This window comes from Aptenodytes forsteri, unplaced genomic scaffold, assembly GCF_000699145.1.
Source record: "Aptenodytes forsteri isolate BGI_AS27 unplaced genomic scaffold, ASM69914v1 Scaffold181, whole genome shotgun sequence".
In the NCBI taxonomy this organism is placed as follows: domain Eukaryota; kingdom Metazoa; phylum Chordata; class Aves; order Sphenisciformes; family Spheniscidae; genus Aptenodytes; species Aptenodytes forsteri.
The window spans coordinates 4,504,832-4,523,365 of NW_008795702.1; the positions used below are offsets into that span (position 1 = coordinate 4,504,832).

At 39.4% G+C, this 18,534-nt stretch overlaps 2 protein-coding genes across 3 annotated transcripts in view; one reads left to right on the forward strand and one right to left on the reverse strand.

The window, feature by feature from the left end:
* The window catches only part of DPH5 (diphthamide biosynthesis 5), a 22,624-nt gene extending 14,085 nt beyond the window's left edge, over nucleotides 1-8,539 (forward strand). For both annotated transcript variants that reach the window (XM_009283203.1, XM_009283205.1), the window contains 4 exons: nucleotides 3,920-4,040; nucleotides 6,156-6,195; nucleotides 7,281-7,384; nucleotides 8,296-8,539. In XM_009283203.1, coding sequence (XP_009281478.1) covers nucleotides 3,920-4,040; nucleotides 6,156-6,195; nucleotides 7,281-7,384; nucleotides 8,296-8,519 — 489 coding nt within the window. In that variant the 3' untranslated portion in view covers nucleotides 8,520-8,539. The remainder of the gene's footprint in view (nucleotides 1-3,919; nucleotides 4,041-6,155; nucleotides 6,196-7,280; nucleotides 7,385-8,295) is intronic.
* Nucleotides 8,540-14,024: 5,485 nt separating this feature from the next.
* SLC30A7 (solute carrier family 30 member 7) overlaps nucleotides 14,025-18,534 on the reverse strand; it is a 25,834-nt gene continuing 21,324 nt past the window's right edge. The window contains exons 8-9 of the mRNA XM_019473106.1: nucleotides 17,385-17,534; nucleotides 14,025-14,595 (exon numbers count right to left, since the gene is read on the reverse strand). Coding sequence (XP_019328651.1) covers nucleotides 14,548-14,595; nucleotides 17,385-17,534 — 198 coding nt within the window. The 3' untranslated portion in view covers nucleotides 14,025-14,547. The remainder of the gene's footprint in view (nucleotides 14,596-17,384; nucleotides 17,535-18,534) is intronic.

Consider the following 18,534-nt stretch of genomic DNA (forward strand, 5'->3'; position numbering starts at 1 on the left):
TGAGGGGAGGGGGGGGGGGGGGAGGGGTATTTCCAAAGACTGAGGTCTTTCAAAATGACCTTTTGAAATTTTTCTGTGTTCTGTGAAGGCATTAGGGAGAAGGTAAGAAGGTTAGTTTCCAAGCTGAGAGCTGAGAATGTCTGTCCAACCATTCCACTGAGCCCCTTTGAAATTCTGGCGCTTTTGTGCCTGAGCAGAATGTAGGCACTCTAACAAATCTGATGATTAGTGCAAGTGTGATGCTTGAGATGTTTTAGCTTGTACAGAACAGATCTTGCCCACTCGACTGAGGTCTTTCAAAATGACCTTTTGAAATTTTTCTGTGAAGTTTTTGAGCATTAGGGAGAAGGTAAGAAGGTTAGTTTCCAAGCTGAGAGCACGAAATGTCTGTCCAACCATTCCACTGAGCCCCTTTGAAATTCTGGCGCTTTTGTGCCTGAGCAGAATGTAGGCACTCTAACAAATCTGATGATTAGTGCAAGTGTGATGCTTGAGATGTTTTAGCTTGTACAGAACAGATCTTGCCCACTCCTAAACCCCAGCTGCTTAATGTAGAGTGCAGCACACAGACGACCACTGTGAAACTTCATTTGCTGTTGCCTCTCTTTAAAGCTGTGCCAGCAACCGTCCAGCATGATTGTTTCACTGAAAATATACAGAGCTCTTCATGGTCTTATTAAACATCCTCTTCACAATCTCAAAGCATGACATTAATCCTTAGTTGTGTTGTAATACGCCTTGGTTAACAAATGTGTCACAGTTTTATTCCAACAACAAGCATGATTTCTGGAATTTTGGGGCCCTGTTCAGTCTTTTATGGTTGGTGGAGGGAATCTTGTTTTAATTTCAGTGGGTTCTGGCTCTAGTGGACCTGCTGTCCTCTGTAACTGCTGAATCCTTAGGATAGTAGTGGAATTTTTGGCATTTGCTGCTCTCTCTGCAGCAAGGCTTTTCTTGAAAGTCTGATACTTCATGCTGCATTTCAAGAGGGAGAAATTAGAACACAGCACAGGAAACGGTATTAGTAACAAATTGAATCTGCATGAGGTACAGGGAGAGAGTTCAAAAATGTAAGTTCTGATACAGTTATGTGTTGCTTCTTTAATGCAGGCTTGCTCTGGTGGAAGAGCAGTGCCTATGTTTGCATAAATGTCACACATCTGCAGAGATCAAATGCTGGATGAGAAAGAAATATTTGTGTCTGTAGAAGTGCTTGTAAGGTAATCGGTTACAAGGAGTCAAGCACAATAGGGGTATCCATCTATTGCTTCAGTTCCACAGCACTCAGATTGTTGGTGTACCTGAAAGTTTCCAAAGTAGTATTCTCCCCTCTTTAATTTAAAGTAAAAACATGTATGCATTAATGCTAGGAAATCTATTCTTTAGAAGTTTAGTTAGTAGAGGGGTATAAGTTGCAAAGGCAATTCTAGGAGGTTAATGAAGTATGCCCCATTCCATCTTGTTGGTGTAGAAGCTACCTCTGTGCTGCCCGGGTGCTGAGAAAACAAGTGTATTTTTGTGAGACTATAACTACGGTTTGCTATGATATCCATACTTCGTGAAGATATTCTGAAGTTATTTCTACTGAATAGACAGGCCATTTCTGACAAAAATGTTGTGTTTTTTTTTGACATTCAGACTTCAGTTTTAATGCAAAACCTGGTAAACAAAGGACAGATTCAGTGAATCTGACTGGCAGTGCTTGCACAAAAAGGATAACTTGCTTAACTTCTTGTTGGCGAAGATGATGGAGAATCTTTGTAATGATCAATGGAAAAGAGAAAAATAACAATCAGAACAAGTGCTGTAGGGTATAAAGTTGAATGCCCGACTTGTTTTTAATATGTGGCAGAATGGTTTAAAAGATCTGATTCCCTACAAAATACTTACCAGATAGTAACACTTTGCCCATTTCTGCACATCCTTTTCTTTGCTAAAAGGCAGAGGTGGAAGTTTCTCTCCTTCAGGTTCTCAAAATGCCAAAGGGACTGGGGTAAGATTTGAGGTTAATTGAGGCCGCTTTCTGTACTGAAGGAGGGCTGCTGCTTTTGGGAAGTGACTGCGGTGGCTTTCAGGTGGCAGACAGTAAGCTAGCTAGTTGGGTTGGTACCGGACATTTCAGCAGTTGTTGGTGACTGAAGGCATACTACCAATGAGATTAACGGTTAACTTGCCCCGAGATGCTCTAACAGGGAAGGGGAGAAAGAGAAACTCCTTGTTCTAATAGTTTTTCTTCAGGTTTGGTACAAAATGGAAAGAGTTCTAGCTAGCCACATGAAAAACAGGCAAAACAGCTGGTTTTTTCTCTTTTTCTAGAACACAGCCTTGAAATAGTTAACAAGTTACATCAGGAGCAATTCATTTGGTTCAACCTATATTTAGTTTACTGGAAGAACCTTTAGGTTGTGAAATGTACGCTGTGTGTTCTTGTCCCTGTGCTAGAATGAAATATTTAAAAGAGGAAATGTTTTCAGTAATATTCCAGGAATCTTTGAATAGACACTGTTCCTATCAGCGTGAATGGTTAAAATTCGAGCTTTTGGTCCCTTGAAAACAAACATGTTTCTGCTTTGATTCAAATTCTGCTCTGCCAGCGTAAAGGAGTTAAAACCACAACCTAATGCCACAGTAAAATACGTATCTATAGGGGAATCCCCAGATGGCACAGAGCTGCCAGAGCTGCTTCTACAGAGGGTCCTCTTCTCTGCTAACAGCACACACAGTGCCTCCTGCAGCGGGCTTGGAAAAGCAGTTTTTCCTTCCAGGTTTAGAGAGAAAGTGGGGAAGTTAGTCCGCACAGCCGTTGTTTCTCTGGTGGGCTTGAGCAGAGAGAATATTGGCAAGCTGTAAAATCCATCTGGGATGGCCCCATTCCAGAGCTGAATTGTCCAGAATTGATGCGTGGTTTTGCCCTTTCTCAAGTTGGTTACAAAAACTTCCAGGCCGAATGCTGCCTTAGGTTACATACGACTTTCGCTTTTGCATCACTGGAAACGATTGGCAAGACTATCGCTTCAAATGTCCTCACCGAGATTAGGGACTTACAGTAATAAATAGTGTTAAGATTGAGAATAAAACCAGTGAGTATGTCATAGAATCTGCTAGCGATATTCTTCTTACCAGATGTGCATAAAAAATGTTGCACCCCTCTGCTTCACGCACAACCCGTCCCCGTCTTCAGATCTTCAGAGCCACTGTCTCTTTAGACTGTAACTTCTTTTGCGTGATACAGCTTTCATCTGCAGGAAAGTGCTGTTTTACTACATTAGATACTATATCTGTAGAATTAGATACTTACAGTGTCTACTGTAAGTATTACAGCATTATTAGGAGTTGCCTAGCCTTAACCAAAATAAGAAATAATAAGTACTAATTTTCATGCTAGTCTTACAAAGTTTTGCCTTTAAAAGGGCTTCAGAATTAAGTAACAAAGAATTGAAGGTAGATTGAAAGTTAATATACATTGAAAAGGGGAACGCAGAGATAGATAAAAACTTTACTGGTAGTTCATTAGTCGTTCTTTAACATGCTTTACTGTTTGGAGAGTAAAAGAACAAGAGCACATCTCTATTAGGAAGAAGAAAACAGTTCAGTAATTACAGATTTTGTTGAAAAGAAAGGAGGGAATGCAAAGGAATGCACTAGAACTAGTCAAGAGATGCCGAGCAGCACAGGACAGCTTTTTCAAAAGGAAGCATTCTTATTAATGCAATGTTTCGTTGTGTATTTATGAAAGAGCAAACTTAAGCATCTTATAGGAGAGTACTCTCCCTGTAGCATGAAACCTCTTTATTAACGAGGCTCAGGACTCTTCAGTGTTGCCAATTGTTCATGATTTTCATAGCATTTTTTTGTATGCTCTACTACTTATTTTTTTCTTCTTGTGTATGTGCGTTACTGCATTTGCTTTGTTTTACAGTTGTACAAGTTTGGAGAGGCAGTTTCTGTAGTTTTCTGGACAGATACATGGAAGCCAGAGAGCTTTTTTGACAAGATCGAGAAGAACAGGCAGAACGGAATGCACACACTGTGCTTACTTGGTAAGCAGTGGCTACCCCGGTTCCTTAGCTACCATCTTCCGCGGTGTCCAGAAACAATAGCGATAGGCATGAGATGAAGTCTGTGATTAAACACATGTTCTTAGCTAACGTATGTCTTTGCAAATATACCAAAAATTGGAACGTCAGTGTATGTGTACTTAGAGTCAGTTCAGCCGTTGTTCATGCTACAGCGGCCAGGAATTTCTTAATTCCTCTTCAGAAAATCCGTAAGAAAGTATGCCTTTGTAGAAGTCAAATAGGAGCAGGAGGCCCATATTTGCTCTAAAGATTGGTATGATTTTAAGGTAGATCAAGCTCAGGATCCAAATCAGATTGGAGTGACTAGCAGCTCTCTTTTATTGACTTAATTAGGTTAGAGCTCAACACGTTCAACTTTCTGGGGAGCTAAATCATACATTTAACCACATTTCTGGTGTGTAAGGTGATAGTCCCTTTCCTAAATTATCTCATCTAAGAGTGTTTTGGCAAAAGGTGATTGTCACATGAGAAGCTGCAGTGCTGTAAAAAATCCTTGCTGACCATGGAGCTGAAACGGAATACTGCTCCCAGTGTCCCCAGGCTCTCCCATGGTGCTGCCTGAGCTTTATCCTACCCAACAATTCTCGGCTGAAAGCCACTTTCTGAGTAACTCCCTAAAGATTATGGAACTGCCTGCATATAAACTATAAGGCACTTGCATATTTGTATATATAATTATATACCTTTCCGTATCATCTTTCAGACACAGCTGGGATCTCTCAGTGCTAAATAAATTAATATTTTAAGTAAAAACAAATTCTGTGGTAACTGGAGGAATCCTGAGCAGGAAACAATTTAAATGTGTAAGCATCACTGCACTTCAAACTTTCCAATGCCTTGAAAGTTGTTTGTTTTCAAAATTGGCTAAAAATCAGAACTGTGGTGATTTGTTTTAAAGAAGGATTTCACAAGTGTTTTGAACAAGGATTATTACAACTATATGTCAAAACAAAGTATTCTTTAGCTATTTTGTAAAATCATTTTTACGATCTCCCTTTTTATGTTTAATTGTTTTATGCTGTAGTGAGAAAGTAAAAATTTTGAAACAGTAGAATTGAATTGTAAATCTCATGTTTCAGGGACAGTTGTGGTACCTGCATCTAATTGTAGCTCACAGCTGAAAACAACCAATTTCCAAATCAATTGTTCCCTTAATACTACTTGGTCATTCTGGTCTATGTATTCATTGTTTATCCAGCTAGACTAGATTACCAGATAAGCAAATGTGACATAAAAAGATTAGTGCTGATAAACTTCTGAAGTCAAAGTGACTTCACGGACATAGAAGCAATTTGGTAAACGGTGCACTAATAGTCTTGCGACTTTGCATTTTAAACCCCTTTCTTCAGAGTCACTTTGGTTTAGGAGTTGACTGTATAACTTAAGCAATATGCTTTTAAAAATCAAGATTAAAAATGTATCCAGCTTTCACTATGATAATATTTTGGGGGCATTTGAATACAGATAACGTTCGATTGCCTCTTGGAGAGATTGTGGTCAATCAAGAGTTTCATAACATTGCAGATGGGCAGACTCTTACCTGACCCCTTCTCTATTTCATTTTTGCCCAAATCCTTTTTTTTTTCCCCATAACAGAAGATTGTTCTAAATTTTGATTGGGACAGGAAGGAAGCGCTAACGAAAGTCACGTTCCTGCATGGCAGTGATGTAATCACTGTCGATCAGTCATGCTGTTTTACCTTTTGTGACCACAATGTACTCGTAATGTAATAGTCCCAGTACCCTGGTGTGCTTAAACACGCTGGCATGTAAATGGTATGGTAAATATGCCTGCTATTTGTATATTTAGCAGTATTTTTATTCATCTATGTTGCTCTGAAATCTGTGAAACTTGCCCTATCTTTGGGTAAAATCACATGCCTAAAATCACAATACCTTGTGATTAATTAACATATGAAACAGTAGAATGTAATCCATATCCCTTTTTCCTGTAATAGCTAAAATGTTGTTATAAAGTTTATAGAAGCTGCTAATTAAATCAAGCTTTACCTACACAGAAAACTAAGTGGGAAGTTTGTAGGGAACCTGCATTTTAACACCTGTTTTGTTCTACAGATATTAAAGTGAAGGAGCAGTCTCTGGAGAATCTCATGAAGTGAGTCACCATTTTGAAACTATCTAGAAACACACAATGTATTTACAACGGGTTTTTCTGTACAGGGAACAAAGGTTCTTTGCCCGTGGTCTAATACTGAACTTACCTGCCTTCTCCTCTTGTACTTCGCAGCGGGCACAGTCTTTTGTTTTGTACAAGGAGTGGAACTTTTTTGTTCATTACAATAGGACCTGGCTTTATTTACAGTAACTGAATGAAGTTGCAGCAGAGCATAGTCTTTTTTTTAACTGTTTCTGTGAGAAGCATTAAGTCCGAATGGGGTAAGCTTTCCGCTTGGCAAATGAAGTGTTATTTTACTACTCTTCTGTCCCATCCTGAAATAGATTAATAGCTGAAACAGCGTTCTGAATTCATTCTTCCTTACACTGGCTAGAAACAGTGTGAGGCACTGAATACGTACCGCCCTTTTTAAACAGCTAAATTAGCAATATATAGAAAATGCTCTTAAGTTCATTTAACTGTATTCAGAAGAGCTCTTGCCACATCTTAATCACCTCTCTGCAATCTGTATGTTTTGACAGTGGCGAATATAAATGGTTACTTTATACGCATGCTGTAACTCTGGTCTAAACTAACATTTGTGAAGTCTCACAGTATCATTGAGGTTTGTTTATTCTGGAGTTGCAAAATAAAATCTGTTTGACTGAATCCACAGTTGGCAAAGAAAGCAGCATTTCATTTAAGAATATATTTCTAGTCTGTAATCATCTGTCTACAGGGCATTTGACAGAAAAACAGTAGTTTGCCCTTGAATTTAAGTCTAATGCATCTTTCAGGAGTAGCTGCAAAACCTGCATATTGCTTCCAGCAGCTCAGTTTGCTTTTAGGACTCAAATGATCTGCCAGCTGGAGGGAGGCCCTGCTGTTTCACAGGTGTGGTGAGAGCACAAGAGACTTCTGTCTGCCTTAAAAATTCCACTCTTGTCTAAAAGGCCCAGCCCGAGAGCCAGGGCCTGTTTAAGTTCCATTTGCTGGTCTAGAGGTTTCTTGAAATAAACTGTAAGAACGCTAGGGATAATGAAATGGGTCGTATGTGAAATTTCTCTGCTTTTCTTTCCCTGCAGAGGAAGAAAGATTTATGAGCCACCACGCTACATGAGTGTGAATCAAGCTGCAGAACAGCTTCTTGCCATTATTCAAAACAGGAGGCTCCAAGGAGAAGAACCAGGTACTATTCCAGCGATGTTTCTATCTGCTACTACCCCTCTCAGGTCACGGTTACTGATGAGCCTCTGAACTCTACGCCCTCCCTCTTAATCTTAGCATTCTCTTGCTCTGCAGTGGAATTGGGCGGCCTTAAATCCTAGTCATGAGGTGGATTTGGCAGAGCTTGAACGTAGCGTAGTTCAGCGAGCACAGCTGAACGAGCACTAGTGGCTCCTGGAGGTTTAGTCAGAGGCCCAGTTTGGTAACCCTGTACTGTTTCTATCCGTCTTTAACTGTGAGCTCTTTGATCCATTAGAGTTGCAGGAGGTAGAAGGATTCTGAGCATTTTAGATCAGCCGAGCTTCAAAAAATCTCTGCTACATTTTATTCAGACTGGTCACACTCTGCTCTACATGAATACCAGCGTGAATCTAGGTTAACTCAACGATGGAGAACTGTGATTTTGACCTTGAATTCTTAACGCTAGTCAAGAGCAAACTGTGAAAGATGTTTATTGAGACCGAGGGTGAAATGACAGCAGCTATAGAGATGTCACAGAAAAATGCTTTCTAATAGAAATTCATCTAGCTATAGTCCTCCTTTTAAAAGTTTATTCCTTAAATACTGTTAAAATGAAAATCCTTTCATTTTATCCTTTATATAGAATGAATCAGAAGCAGCAGTCTCCTCAAAGCAAACACAATTCCTGAATGAACTTCGTGTTCTACTTCTGCTGCCTTCCCATTCTTGCTTATAAACATCCCTAAGATACAGCTTTATTTTCTTCGAAGAACAAGCTTCTTTCTAGGCCACTCCAATGATTAATTGGAGTTTTAAGAAAGCAGTGTTAAAAGTTTAAGCATTTTGAGTACTTTTTCCTTTATGATAGGACCATTAGTCAACAAATTAAGCATTTAATCTTCTTTCTTACAGCAATTACTGAAAACGCAATTTGTGTTGGCCTCGCTCGTGTGGGTGCTCCAGATCAGAAGATTGTTTCAGGCACACTGTATCAGATGTCCACAGTGGAATTAGGCGGTCCGCTACACTCTTTGATTGTTACAGGCACTATGCATCCTCTGGAATTAGAAATGCTTAAGCTTTTTTCTGTAGATAGTTCCAGTTTTGAAAATAATGCATTTCAAAGGACCACTTAAATAAAAATGAGGCATTTAAATGTTCGTGCCATCTTTCATTTCATGACAGCGTAAAGCTGTTCCTGTGAATATCAAGAGCTTGCCTAAGTGCAGTTAGATGGTACGTGACTTCAAAAGACAACACCGTAGGAACACGGACCTGCTTTTACCTGAGGCTACAAAGCGCAAGCGGCACTTGCTGGTATCAGCTTCTAACACGCAGACACCTCCAGAAACCTTTAAACCTTAAAAACCCTTCGTCTGATTCAGTTCATTGACACCTACAGCAGTGTTAGGTTGATGACTAGGATAAGAAGTTATCCTGGTTTCGGCAGGACTTGAGGTTAAACCACGACAAAGTGCAAGTAGGGAACTGAAGCAGCGTACCAGATTATCTGTCTGGCATCGCTTTTGCTGTAGTACATTAACCAAGTCGACTGCATATGGTGTTATAAGTGCATTTTAGATGTTAAATTTTGCTTTTCAGCTTTCCAGAAACTTAGTAGTTCTCTCGCCAGTAGAAACCATCAGTGTGCAAAACCTGTTAGGTCTGTATCCACCTTTACGCTTGGGAGAGTGAACACAGACAGGTGAGAATGTTCTTTATGTCTAAACCAAGAAAAACAAGAACTCGCCCTCCGGACAGCTGGTGAAACAGAGGGAGAAGCTGCACGGAATTTCTTTCAGAAGGTTGCAACTTAAAATAGAACTGGATTTCTTCATAGGTTAATGCTAGCATTTATGAAGTGCTGGCCTCAAACTGCAGCAACCACAATTAACCTCAAGCCAATTTTCAGAAAGCAGACTGCAAGAATTCTCTTTAAAATCAGCTAATGGATGATGGCGGTTGCTATTTCAACTAGTCTTCGCAGTGTGTATGACAACAAAGCAGACTTCTTTGCGTATTTTTTTTTAAACTGAAGATTTATTGGAAAGACATTTGATCCCATATCTTTTCAGCAATATAGGATAGTTAACATTTTATAGAGATTGTATTCAAGTAGAAAAGATTACATTAAAAATTTCTAATATTGCACTTGGGACAAGTCATGGCTAAGCTACTAACATTAGCATTCCAGAACAAAATCATACATAGTCTTCAGAATTTGAGTGAGCTGCCTTGTGTTATCATTAAGATTTCTTTACAGGTATTTTGATATACTGTATTATTCAACTTCAGCTCACTGCTAAGAGTAATTCCTGTAATTTAAAGGTAAAGGCAAGCAATATGCTGAATGCAAGCAATATGCTGTATGCTACCAGGAATGATTTTGGCGATTTCTTCATTCACTATATTTCACACTTCAGCCAAAATACCGTAGCGATTCATTTAACTCTTGTACAAGATCCCAGCATACACATGAAAGACTTCAATGCACGTGGGAAGTGAAATACACAACTCCTTTTACACATTATTTCCGCCAAATTACCACATAGGCAGGAACCTTTTGTGGCTCGCTGAAACAGACAAGCAGATTAACCAGCATTTGCACAGTGAGACATGCAGTCTTCACGCGCCAGGCACAGCAGAGGCATAACTGGCATCTTTTCACATTATAGCAGTCTCTGGCCAATGAGGTCCCAACAGGGATGGTCACCGCAACAAAGCCTTAACGGGGGAGAAATCCAAAAGGGAATCCCGGCAAGTTGCTGACAGGGATTTTCACAGGAGTCTAAAGGAGGAATTAACCACTGAGTCAGTATTAGGGATCAGAGAAATGGATTATTAAAAAAAAAAAAAAAGGGAAGAAAATCCCTCTATACTCATTCCCAAACATGCTTAAAAGGGGTGGGATAATCAAGAATCACAGCAAGTGGCAGTCTGATGGCTGCTGGGGAAGACAGGACAGGGCTTAATTAGTGACTAAAGCTGTTGCTCTGAACTGGTATTTAAAGATCCCGTTACGGGAATATTGGTTAGGATTTGCATTTTATAGAAGCATGGAGGTTTCTGCAGCTGAAATCTGCACTGTGAGAGAAAAGCCATGAACTTCACAATTTGATTGCACAGTGGGTGCAAAGGGTGGAAAACTGCAGTTCAGCAGCAGCTTCTCTCCCCTCTTGTATCTTGTTTACATTCCCAAAACAGGTTCACTTACAACAGTTAGAGAGAGACACCCTTTCTTTCCTTCACCTTTAAACCTGGCTTTTCTTCTTCAGAAAAAAAAAAAAAAATCAGAATGCTAAGCGTCACTAAGGTCCATTTTATTAGTAGCAGCAGTTTCAATTTTTACGTAAAAATAGCATCAGCAGCTCTTACTAACGATGCAATTAAACTTTCGTTTTAGTAAGCAGTATTACATAAAAAGCAGAGTCATTTATTTGCACCAGCACTTTTTGCCTTAGTTTAGCAAATCACACAAGTAACCTCGCGCTCTGCAGGGGCCCTATTGATGTAAGGAACAGGTCCATCCACATGTACAGACTTAGAGGGTTAGCCTACGAAGGACCGGTCTTCACTGTACATACTCTTAAGGAGTAAGTCGTTTTCTTCCACTGTTATTTACCGTGATAAAACATTTGGGGCATTTTAACACAGACGCTCCGTAGCACTTGTTTTATCTTATTTTGCTGTAGGTTCTGTAAAAAATCACGCAGTTTGCAGGCTTGGTCTTTGGGACAATACGCTTGTAAGTTACAGTTTTCAGTCGCAGAAAAAAAAAACCCCACAAAGACAGACCGGTAACCCCGCAGTAAGCTTCAGCTGCATGAAAACATGAGAAAAATCATACTTGGAAAACTCGGTTCAAAATTCAGTACTGGATGCCAGGAAGCCGAGTTTTAGCAGATGATCTGCAGACATTCATCCATCTCTGGATGTCAGTCATTCACACAAGTCTCTGTTTAAACGATGCGATGCATCTCCAAAAAAGTGTTAAAAAGCAAACTGTTATATAATCAGCTAAGCGTCAGGTAATTAGCAAAACACCAAATAACGGAGCTTTGACTCTCAGGAGAAGAGAAGCTGCACTTTCAATTGCATGATTTGTACTCTCCTAAAACCTGAGCAAGTATCCCCTTCGCAGGTGAAAAAAAATAAATCGGATGTCACTGTTTAACTGACATACTGGATGTGATTGGAGTTACCTACTGGACACGGAATCTACTGTCTTTTGTAGAATTTTGTGATGCTTATCCTTTTTCAGAAAGCCTAAAAAGGCTTAAAGTCTACTTTGAATCTGACTTCTCTACTATCCTCAATTATATTTAACAAACAAATGATACATTTCTTACTGTAAAAACATCAAGTTGTCCTTAAAAATAATGAAGAAAGTGCTATCTTGGTTAGAAAGCTCAGACTTGTACATAACGTTTCCAACAGTCAGAGGAGTCCTCACAAGCAACAAAAAGATGTCAAAAAATTATTAAAATCAATATTGTGTAATTATAACCAGCTTATAGGCTTTTTCACTCAATTTCCCAGATTTAAAAAGTTTGTAACATCTTAAAAAAAAACAAAACAAAACAAAACAAAAACAAAACCCACCACCAAACAAACCCAATTGCCACTCGGGCAGATTCTCGCTTGGCAACAAGTTGTAGCAGTTGTCTTTTCACTAAGAAAACTGAAATAGTGGCCAAGCCCAGCATCTCGGGCAGCACTACAGCATGTCAGCAAGCCCAGGAATACTCAGTCCCGAAACACGCTAGTATAAACATGATATAAACCAAAGCCTGCTCCTGGATCATGACACAATCGCAATGAAGTTGGCTGGCGCTTGCCTTTAAAGTATTATCAGTTGATCTTCTCTAGCCTCAAATACTAGTAATATTAATTATGGAAAAAAATATATATTAAAAAAATCAAGAAACGCTGACAACCAACAAGAAGCAGTCTATGTGCAACATACTACAAAACAATATGAGGGATCTCCGCCCTATAATCACTACCATATTTTAATTACCTTTTCTGTGACCACATAGGCAAATAGTATCTTAAAACTGCAATACTCAAATCTGCTCAACAGATTCTTGCACCCTACCCCGCGCCGCGTAACTTTCAGGTCCCATCCTCCAGTCGGGAACTCCAGGCCTGGCAGAGCACCTGCAAGGCGAGACCGGGAGGGAGCCTGACGGGGTGCCAGGCAGGAGGCCAGCAGAGAGAGACGTGGAACAGTGCAGCCAGCTGAAAGGGCGCTCTGCACCTGCATCCCCAGGAGAAGCGAACGGGATCAGAAACCAGCAACAGGGATAAAGAAGGATCTGAAGACTGGAAGAGGCCGTAAAGCTTAAAAGCAGTACGTATGTGGCTTTTTACTGCTATTTTTCTTTACATCCAGTGTTCAGTTCCAAGCACAAGAGTACACCCCCAAGCTTTGTACAAAATCAACATTCATGTTTCAGTATCTCATCTGGAAAATTCAGGAACCACCTATCAATTTGGCAGCCATCGTGTTTTCCCATGAAAAGAGATCAAAATTCAGGTGCTAGACAGGAACGACAGAACGAACGCAAGGAACTCCATCTCCACCGTGAATTCGGCAGCATCAGCGGCAAACAAACGCGTTTCTGCAAGCGAATCTTCGGTACTTTCATAGTGCCTAGCACTTACTACACAGACGTTGTCAGCTGCAGAGGGCCTTGATTTCAGTATTGCCACGTATCAGGTACCAGAAGAATATTTAAAATCCATACCAGTCAGTAGCGGCTACCGTTTATCAGAAAAATGCCTGTCTTGTTTTTCACTCCACAGCGTTCTGTTTGTAAAACATCCTCTTATAGAAATCTTCCATTACTAAGTTAACTACTACAGCATAGTGGAATTACCGTCTGTAACACCAAGTATAGCAGATTGTCTTTGAAAAAACGCTCAGATCTGAAAGTGTAAAATGATTATAAATGCTAGAAAAATATGACAGATTCATGTTTCTGGAAAAAAACAACTTGCTGCACGGAGAATTTTTTTTCCCCCCATGAAAACACACAAGGCTACAGTAAGATAGTAAAAAATATCAGACTTGTCAACCTGGAAAAAGCATAATCTTAAACAGCGTGAACCATGGTCCTTATTTCTATTTCAGGTATAACCACCAGGAACAACTTTTTTCAGTATTTGGAAAGGCAAAAGTTACCTCCCCAATCGCTTTAATAAAAATTATTACAACCTATTAAAATCAAGGAGATTTAAGCTTTCACAAACAATTTAGGGATTTAATTTTTCCCGTCACATAATTTGGAAGATAAAAAACTTCAAGCATTGCTTCCATCACCAGCATCTTCCCTCAGCTGCCTGTTGTTTCAGGGACTATGAACATGAGTAGCATCATGTATGTCTCATTACTCTCAACAGTATGAAGAGACTAAATCTAATATTTTGACTAAAATAATTTCCACAAGATGTGCGTAACAAAATACCCAGCTTGTTTTGGAAGCAAGTCTCTTCACAACAGACTTGCCTTTTACAGTCGGAATTTTTCTGTCTGTTTGGTAAGATGCAAGTATAAGGGAAGTCTAACATCTAGAGTTACGCAAGCACACCCCACCCCCCCCCATAGATCACTAGTAAATAATCAGACTGCATACGAGATATTTGTAAAAGTAATAAAACCCTTTGATGCCCCATATTTATACCGGCAAATACCTCTCCTGATATAAAAGGCACTTTGAAAACCCAATATGGTTTGGTTCATTAAGTTTGCAAAGTACAAACAATTGTACAAACATACAATTATATTGAAGCATGTCAGCCATTGTGACATTATCTACAAAACAAGTTTCCAATTGTTGGTAACACTGGTTTTATGGGAATGAGCAGTGGTTTCAGCAGCTTTACTGAAGACATGACAGGGTTTCCAGTACCACAACCTTAGTAAGGAAAAAACCCTCAAAAACTTAGAAGTTTAGGGGCCACAAAAAGACAAGACCCAAAGTCCGTAACGTTCATTCAATGTTTACTCCTTAGAAGTGAACTCCATCCATAGCCCAAGGGCAGAAATCCATTCAGCCAATTCCAGAACAGTGGTGGAGGCAGGCTCTGTCTTGAGAAGTATGTTGTTACACCGTTACAGTACAGAAAACTTTGGTCCAACAGCACAATTTCAGAAATTCACTACATGGCTGCGACGTCAATCTGTATGTAAAGCTGTCTTACTCCTGCCTATGGAAAAGAGGAGGAGAGTTAAAAAAACCTGTAAGTCAAAGCAATTTAACTGTCCTGAACACCAGTCCACATCAGTAAGTTACCTAGCAAAAAACCTCCGTATCTTATTTTTCTGTAATTCATCTTCCACATTTAGCACATCATTCACTGAGATACTGGCAATTTGGAAACCTACAAACTTTGAGAGCCACTGTATGAACACATAGTTCTTCAGTCAAGTGCACACATGTAATTATATATTAACATTGGCTTTGCTACATTACCTTTTCTGATTCATCCTAAATAACTGTCACACGTGAAGCTGCACAAAAGCAATTCTTACCTTCTTGTGTACAAGTTTAACTTCCTGAAAAGTAAGCTGCTTGAAGAGCTGTCGGTTTGAAATGGAGCTAAGCACAAGAGCATAACACGGGATTTGTTGTTTGAACCAGTTCTACACTAAGATTTTAGCAAGAAACAACAATGGCTACAGTGAGTTTACGTGACATCATGACTCACTAAAATAACTTTTGGTAAAAGTACGCGAATTATACGAAAGCGTTTTTCTCCTCAGAAATCCTATTAAACTAGGCTTAGATGGACTTGCTTAGTTTTATCATTATTCAGTATTAAACAGCATTAAAAAAATCAATTAGTCATTCTTTTTAACCTCAGTGGCAGGCCAGCAACAATGTTGTGATAGTCACTGGTTATGCAACGTGATCTTGAAGCATTAAGCTGAACACTGCTAAAGATCAGATTGTCTTCAACGATCATCAACTTGCTTTTAGCTCATTTGACTGGCAAAACCAACTATCAATTATATTAAGATTAATGGGGACCAATATTACTGAGGAGAAAAATCTCTACTTGCTCCAACTGTTCCTCCACTATTACCACAGGTCAGGGAAGAAAAATGATAGACCTTGCTCTCCCAGTTCCCTTCCTAGACACGTGGCTCTTGATACCTGCACAGCTACAAAACAGCTGAAGAGCTAACGACTCACTTGGAAAATGCAATCCTTTGGAGCCTTGAGATGTAGAATGTTCTGCATAGTCCTTCCCAAAAAATATCCCTTAGTTTCAAACTACAGAGTCTGCAGAATAAGCCATGCAGGCTGATTTCTACCTACTCAATAATCTAGAGCTGTATGTGATGGAACATCTCAAGAAGGACTAAACTTTATGAATAAAGTTTGATTTTAGAATACTTGTAACAACAAATCCTCCTTCCCTAAGTCTCTAACATAAAAACAAGTACGTGTGTCTATTTTTATTGGGTTCTCCATGACTGACTACTTTAAAATTCCTTAAAATTTAGGGAGTTCAAAGGAATTCATGCACTCAGGCAGCACATTGTAGGGCTGGCTTCAGTGGTGTTGCTCCTGAGACTCCAGAAACTGAGTATGCAAGATGCATAAAAAAAACAAACAAAAAATCCAGTCTGGCATTTTTAATAAATGTTATAAAACGGTTAATAAAAGGGGCGCTTATCAGATGTATAAACGATTCACTAAGCCATCACATACGCAAGTGCCAATGCAGGAGACCAACAGAACATTTAGAACAAGGGGAAGAACGTGCACGTGAGCACACAAGGACTTCCCCCACGGTGGAAAGCCTTGAAAAGAACATTTATGCAAGCACTAATTAAACTGCTGACAGAAGCACTTTATTTACAGTATCGGATATAGCTGATCAGAAGCCCCCTTTCTTCACTGTCCAACTGACTTAGAGAAGTCAGTAATTTACATACCTCCAAAATATTACCCTTTTGCTGACAGTATTTTGTTACCTAAAACACTGGTTATAAACAGGAATATTTGTCTCCTTATCAGCTACAGAACTCTCCGTTACTCAAAAGCAGAGAAAGGACATTATGGAAAAATGTAACAGTTTTTTCAAATACAGTCCTCCAACGTCAAGAATAAAACCAGGATGTCTGGCTCCGGACGGTATAAGAGAGAGAGTAAGTTTCCAGCTTTATTCTTCACTAAGTTCTCTTGCTGGAGAAGAATTTTCTATTTTATCTTAATAGCCTCGAGGTTCTACTTGTAAACCATTCATATCCAGTAGCTATACTGGAATAGGCAGCCAAACTGAATTTCATGTTTAATGGTTGAAAGCGTAAGGAAGCAACAGTAAAATCTTTCTGAAATTTGTAAGATTTTAATCTTAAGGCAAGAACTATCAAATTTAATAAAGTTTCTGTTGTTCACAAGAATTCCAGCATTTCATATCCGCTACAAGCGCTATCACTATCTATATTAAAAAAAACCATAACCTTTAGGGAAATAAACGGGAACACACTGTTCATATACAACACCACAACTGATGGTTACATTTTAACTAGTGATCGCCACAGCACGGATGCTACTAAAAGCCAACAAAATACGCAAAGACCATGGATTCTTAGAGGGACAGAAATGAATGACAAATACAGCATCAGCACAGTGAAAAACTTAAGTAGGTCCGCTCTGTGGTCGGAAGCCCTAGCTTGAGGGAAGCCTCATCTTGGTTCCTTATAGGTCAATACAGGGTTTCATCTCAGTTTGATACACCTCAGACAGCTACAGCTGTTACCTCCATTAAGCGGCATCAAAAACTAATGCCGAGAGATACAGCAGTTCCATCTACACTACTGAGTATTTTGAAATTGTTCTCTACAGCTGGAGCAGAGAAGCTTTTCAAAACACATTGATACCAAAACCAGAAACATTTACATTTTTCTTGATAAGAATTACAATGTCACATCGCGTGACAGGCAATTTACACTTGGAGATGTGATTTCCACTGATGAGACGTACCTGAGTAAAAATATTGTGAGTCTGGCTTAGAATCCACCTTCCATCAGCATCGGGAGCTACTAATAACTTCAAAGTCCCTATGTAAACATCAGTACAGAGGGTCCAGAAATGTGGATCATGTAAACTGTAAACTCCTTGCAACTGCTGCACCTAAGAAAACAAGCAAGTTTTTACAAATATATTTCAGAAAATGTTTATCTGTACTATGGTTTTTTTTTTTTTTACAAAAAATATTAAAAAAGCCGATACATTCTTTTACTTCTAGTTCACTGTGCAAGTTGATATATTTCACTTAAATTCCTTACTACTATCTCAGTAATTGTAAGGAAGGTGAAAACATACAGATAGTATGTACGTGTAATGATTTTGTATCTTGCTGCATTTACATTCTACATATATTCTGCTGAAACCATTTCTGAAAACAGTGGTGTCCAAGAGAGTAACGTCAATTATAAAGTTTGAGAGGGCATTCAATTAAAACAGCAATTTTTGCAAATGCAGGAATTTTCCCATAAAACAATTTGTGAGAGATTCTAACTATTAACAGAAATATATTAGTATTTCAGTAATTATTTTGCGAGGGCTTAGTTTTGTCCTGTCAAAACCCTTCTTTTTCCTCTGTCCAATTTTAGCAAGCCCTCCACGTGACGGTAACAATCCTGTAACTTCCTGAGGAAAGATGGCACTCCTACAAGTGCTTTGTATTAACTTTGCAAAGGCGCTTCAAATGTACCGGTCGTGACAGTAATAGATAAGTTAAACAGGAGTACCAGGAGAGGTCAAATCCAGAGTAATCTATGTACTCTTATAAATACACAGCCAAAGTTACTCCACCTCACTTTACTAAGAGCTAGATTTTGAGGGGGACTGTCCTAGTTTCGGCAGGGATAGAGTTAATTTCCTTCCTAGTAGCTGGCACAGTGCTGTGTTTTGGATTTAGGGTGAGAACAATGTTGATAACACACCGATGGTTTAGTTGTTGCTAGGTAGTGTTTACACTAGTCAAGGACTTTTCAGCTTCCCATGCTCTACCGACTGAGCAGGCTGGAGGTGCACAAGAAGCTGGGAGGGGGCACAGCCAGGACAGCTGACCCAAACTGGCCAAAGGGACATTCCATACCATGGGACGTCATGCTCAGTATATAAAGCT